The following is a 5578-nucleotide window of genomic DNA, read 5'->3' as shown; positions in this document are numbered from 1 at the left end:
GGCGGTGGGGGCGGGGGTGGGGGTGACAGGGTGTTTTAGTTCCTAGTACCCTGGGCTAGAAAATGGCAAAGCAAGACTCATAGACCCTCTGTGGTGCTGGGTGCAAGGAGAAATTCAGAATTAAATTAGGGTGTTTGAAGCCAGAGTGATTGCTTCTCCCTGTCTGGGACAGGCACGGGGATGCCCAGTGTGCGTTAAGACACTGGGACCTCTGCTCCTTAACCCAGCATCTCTCCTCACTCAGCCAAAACCATCAGCACCGCGGTCTAGGAAAGGCTGTCAGCGCCCACTGGCTGATGGTTTCCTTTTCAGATTCCAACTTTATCACTGGAAGTCAAAGAGGCCACCAGTTTCGGACGTGGGAGGCAGGCCAGTTCCACATGAATATGTGCATCTGTCCTTCTCTCTGTCCATCCATCCTCCCTTCCATTCATCCCTTCAGCTCACATTAGCATTTGCCCCATATGTGCCAGGCGGAAAGCCCCTTGCCAAGGGGTACCTCAACAGCTGTTATGCTTTGTGCGCCAGCAGAGACCTCTCTTTTCCCCAAAAAACAGCAATTGAAATGAAGCTAATCAATAGGGTGACTAATATTTTTTTTTCTTTTTATCTGGAGTCTCCCAAAGTGGGAACTTTTTCCTTTCCCCCAGATTGTAAAATTGGTAAAATTTTGATGAATACAATCACAAAGTTTCCTTGGGCGGTGGTGGCACATATCTTTAACCCCAGCACTCAGGAGGCAGAGGTAGGTGCCTCAGAGGCAGAAGTCTCTGAGTTGGAGGCCAGCCTGGTCTACAGAGCGAGTTGCAGGACAGCCAAGTCAACACAGAGAAACCCTGTCTCGAAAAACCAAAACCAAACAATTGCAAAGGTCTTTGTGCTGGTGGTGCTGAGGCCCCTGGGATGTCTAGCCTGGCCCCTTTAGCTTTACAGCTCTGTCCCTCCAGACTTCAGCATGAGTTCCACCACCATTCCCTTTGGCTGTGACTTTAAGGTGCAAGCCATGTGGACATCACGGATGACCTGTCGGACAGTGGCTCTGAAAGTCTTGCTGATGAAGCAATAGAGGCCAAAGTTGACTGATGTGTTGAGCATAGCCAACATGTTGGCTATGTCCAAGGCCAGGTGGACCCTCCAGTCCCGGTGAACAGGGGCCACATAGAGATGGTACAGCATGACGGAAATGCGAGGTGCCCAGAGGAGGGCAAAGAGGGAGGTGACACCCAGGAGGATGGCTGTGCTCTTGCTCACCCATGGCCGCAGCCCTCTCTGGCCCCTCTTCCTCAGTCGAAGGATGATGGCAGAGTTGGTGACCAGGAAAACATTGCAGGGAATGAAGTAGACGACGAGGCAGTGAGCCCACTTGAGGAGCTTGTCCATAGTGCTGGGAGGGTCTGCATCCCTCCACACATCCAGCCACCAGTAGAACGGGATGCCTGTCAGCAGGGTAACGCCAAGGACAATGGCAATGGCTCGGTGGGTGCGGCCTGGGGACGAGGTGGCCCGATGGCGCAGAGGGCGGCACAGGGCATTGTAGCGATCCACCGTGAACAAGACTGCAATCCAGACTGAGGCGTGATTGGCAGCAAACTCCAGGATGTTAGCTGTGCGCACCACGGCCTGGGGCACCTGGCGGGCCAGCACGGCTCCCTGCAGGAGGAAGCCTACGAAGACGATGATCACTTGGGTGACAATATCTGAAGCCGTGAGTGCCAGGAGATAGTGGTAGGAGGATTTCCTGGTCCTGGCAGCAAGGCGGGCCAGCGCCACTGTAGTCAGGACGTTAACTGATGGAGACCCGTGTCAAGGAAGGGAGCGGAGAGGTCAGAGGCATCAGAAGGGGTGTTAGTAATAGGCTCCTCGAGATGTTTGCATGGTCCCTCCCACCTGTCACTGCAAGGGACAGTGCTGCCTTCTGTTTCTAGTTCCCTCTTACTCCTTCCTGCAGTACTGGGAACTGAACCCAGGGCCAGGCACTCACTATACTACTCCAGTATGTCCTAGTGCATTAGCCTTCTTTTTCACTTTGTATTTGGAGTCAGGGTCTCACTAAGTTGCCTTGGCTGGCCCAGAACTCACATAGTAGCCGGGGTAAGCCCCATACTTCCTGTTTTTGCCTTCCCAGACCCAGCTGGCCTCAAACTCCCTGTAGAGTTGAGGATGATCTTGAACTTCTGATCTTCCTGCCTGTATCTCCCGGGTGCTAAGATGACAGGTGTGCACCGCTATGCCCAGTTTATGTGTTGCTGGGGATGGAACCCAGGGCTTTGTGCACGCTAGACAAACACTCGGCCAAATGAGCCACAGCCAAGCCCTTCACCTGCTTGCAGGGATAGTTTGAGTGGCAGCTCACTCACCTAGCATGCCACAGGTCCTGGGTTCTGTCCCCTGTAACCACAAAAACAAATTGCTGGGAAGAAGCAAAAGAAACGTATTCTAAGTACTATCATTTTGTGTTCAGACTCCATTTACTCATAGGGGGAACGAAGCTCAAGGTCCCAGGCCCTATGGGAGAGAGCTGGGGACTTCCTAAAAGCTGAACAGTTTCTGTTATAAGAGACAATTGCCTGAGTCCATGTATCTCGGGGACAACCTGTAAGGAGACCACTGTCTGAGTCCAGCCATCTCAGGGACAACTTCTCCATCTTGCTGGCAGGGTTAAACCAAGTTTATGCCCCCACCCCAGGAACCAGCTCCTATTCTAATTGGTGGGGAAAAAAATGTAACAATAACTTGGCCCAGATGTTTGTGATCTGCAAGCTTAAATATCCTGTGATATTCTGGCTCGTTCTTGCAGTTCAGCTCCTGAGTCTATTCTGTCCCTGACCAGTAGTGGCTTGATTATAATAACTTTTTAATCACCTGCCTTGACCTGGTGTTTGAGTCATGTTGGATTTAAGTGGACCCCATAACAAAAATCAAATCAAAATGAAGCTTATTGGGCTGGTGAGATGGCTCAGTGGCTAAGAGCACTGACTGCTCTTCCAAAGGTCCAGAGTTCGATTCCCAACAACCACATGGTGGCTCACAACCAGGGATCTGATGCCCTCTTCTAGTGTGTCTGGAAACAGCCACAGTGTACTCATATAAAAATAGAATATTTTTTTTTTAAAAAAAATGAAGCTTATTTTGCCAAGCTATATGATCTGGTCAGCCTTGCCCCATCATATGGAGGCTGTTAGCATTCCTTCTAGGCTCCGCCCCACAGTTACCTGACGACAGCCAGGTATACCTGACTCACTGTAAAGGAGGCTGCTTGACTGCTCCTCACTCTTGCTCTCTCTTCCCCTTTCCCCTCTGTCCCTTCTCTTCCCATTCCCCTCCCCCCATCTCTCCATATGTGTTCATGGCCGGCCTGGCCTCTACACTCTCTCCCCCTCCCTTTCTCTGTCTCTACCACCCCCTCAACTCCCCTCCTCATGCCCTGAATAAACTCTATTCTATATCATACCCATCCTGTGGCTGGTCCCTCAGGGGGAAAGGATGTCTCATCATAGGCCCCCAGAGGCACCCCCTTCCTCCCCACCATACCATGCCTCTACTAAACATATCCCTGGCTTCTTTTTCCTTTTTTTTTAATGAAACACACCAGAGGCTATGGGCCAACTTGGTAATACTAGGTGGCCTCATCTGGGTGAGCATGCATACTGGCTTTCTAGCCTAGTCTTTGTCAGATGTTCTATTTCCTCCAGAGCAGAAGTGTCCTGGGGTCCAGATATAGGTTTATGTAGTAGACTTAGAGGGTACCTCCTAAACAAATCCTATATCAATACACACACCCCAACCCCACCCCATTCAGGCTCCATTCTGCACAGTGGCTTCATAGGATCTTGGACAGTGCTGCATGGATCCTCTCCGATTTAGAGAGAGAATTGGGAATGGCTGATGGAGTGCCCCAATTCTGGCTCTGCTGAGGTCCCCACTCACCAGGCAGCCCCAGGCTCAGCAGGACACTGTAGTAGATGACAGGTATGATACCAGCCACACAGGGTGACCTCTCTGGGATCTCTGGCCAGTGGCCATCCACACCATCATATCTTGGGTTACTCCCATTGACTGTGGGCAGCAGGGTTACTTGTGGATGTGCAGCTAGGAAGGATGGAAAGGCAGAGGGACTGCAATTGATTTCTTTTCACTGGAGTTTGATAGCAGTCCCTGCCTGACCCCAAGGCAACTTCTATTTAGTGCCGCTCTGAGCAGAGCCCTGGGACAGACCCAGACAAATGCAGTCGCTATCTCTACAGAATCCCACCCCCTCCACCCCCTGTCTGCTCTCTTATCAATGTGGAGAGTCTTTGGCCGTGGAGAGTCTTTGGCCGTGGCGACAACCCTTCCCCCACATCATCATCCCTGCCACCAAGGAAACCGGCTACCCTGTGGTAGTTGGGGACGAACAGGGACTGGACTAGAACTAGAGCAGCTGCACCTTTAATGAAGATACTGGGCGAGTCTGACCGGGTGGTAGCTCCCAGGCACTGCTCAGCTCTGTGTAACAGCCAGCCCCTCTCAGGAAAGATAAATAGGGTCCCCTTCCTTCCTAAGGCCAAGAGCATCCCTCCTCACAGGTTACCACAACTGATGCTCCAATGACCCGATTGCCCCGTGTGGAAACTGAGTCCCAGAGTAAGATGGTGCAGTTGTCTACGGGCTAGTATAAAACCAGGACTCCTACACATCTGTGCTGGCCTCTAGTTGCCCCAGATACATTTTAAATCTTTTTAGAATGTAACATACAGCTTTTTTCTTTCCTGCTGAAGATAAAGCGTTGCGGCAAGGGGGGCTCCCTCCCACCTCTCTGTTCTCCCACCTCCCTATCCTCCCCATCGCCCTCTCCACCCCCAGCCTCATCTCCCACACCTGACCTCTATCTTACTACTTACTCCTTCTCCCATTTGAAAAGACTTTACCTGTCTCTGGTCCCTCAAGTCCCATAGTTCCAGGTCCTGGGTCCCACCCAGGTCACCGGCAGCTTTTCCTTGGGATCTCCACAGCACCTTGCAACATCACCAGCTGTGTCCCTCACACTGGCTCTCTGAGGAAGAGTTACTTGCCCCAAGCTTCTCCCTGTAGCTCTGAGTCTGTTGGTACAGAGAGTGGGAGAGTAGGGGTGGGGAGAGAAGGAAAGAAGGGGGAGGGCCCCAGCCATCCAGCCGGGAACTAGATCCAGTAGGAACAAACAATGCTGGCAGAGGTTTGCTGGGCAGGGGGCTTCAGGAGGGAAAGGCTGCAGGTAAGGTGTGTCTGTGCTTAGGGGGAAGGGAAGGGAGGTGAAAGGGCAGGAAGGCCAGCCTAGCTCAGCATAGCCGCCTGCGTGTGAGGGTCCATGGTAACCTGGCCCACTCAGAGGGGGCAGCCACATCCTGACGTTGAGGCTCTTGGGGGAAGCTAGGATACAAGGGGCCAGTTCCATGGGTTCCCGCGTGATGAACGACTCTTGCTTGCCAGAAAGGAGGACATTTGTGGCCGGGAACTAGGAGATTTAGCACAAAGTCTTACAGGAAGGCAGCTGCAGGCAGGGATTAGATTCCCCCAGAGAGGTCTCAGGAGCTCGGTTCAAAGGAGTCTCACCTGTAGACGC

The 5578-nt window shown here is 52.3% G+C and overlaps 1 protein-coding gene across 1 annotated transcript; it reads right to left on the bottom strand.

The window, feature by feature from the left end:
* Window positions 1-927: 927 nt before the first annotated feature.
* On the bottom strand, window positions 928-4938 carry Gpr142 (G protein-coupled receptor 142). Its single transcript, XM_031353689.1, has 3 exons — window positions 4908-4938; window positions 3928-4089; window positions 928-1787 (listed from the first exon to the last, which is right to left on the bottom strand). The coding sequence occupies exons 1-3, from the start codon at window positions 4930-4932 to the stop codon at window positions 928-930; spliced, it is 1047 nt and encodes a 348-aa protein (XP_031209549.1). The 5' UTR covers window positions 4933-4938.
* Between the last annotated feature and the right edge of the window lie 640 nt (window positions 4939-5578).

This window comes from Mastomys coucha, unplaced genomic scaffold, assembly GCF_008632895.1.
Source record: "Mastomys coucha isolate ucsf_1 unplaced genomic scaffold, UCSF_Mcou_1 pScaffold5, whole genome shotgun sequence".
Lineage (NCBI taxonomy): Eukaryota > Metazoa > Chordata > Mammalia > Rodentia > Muridae > Mastomys > Mastomys coucha.
The sequence above is the reverse complement of the archived record's forward strand: the minus strand, read 5'-3'. Positions and strand labels throughout refer to the sequence as shown.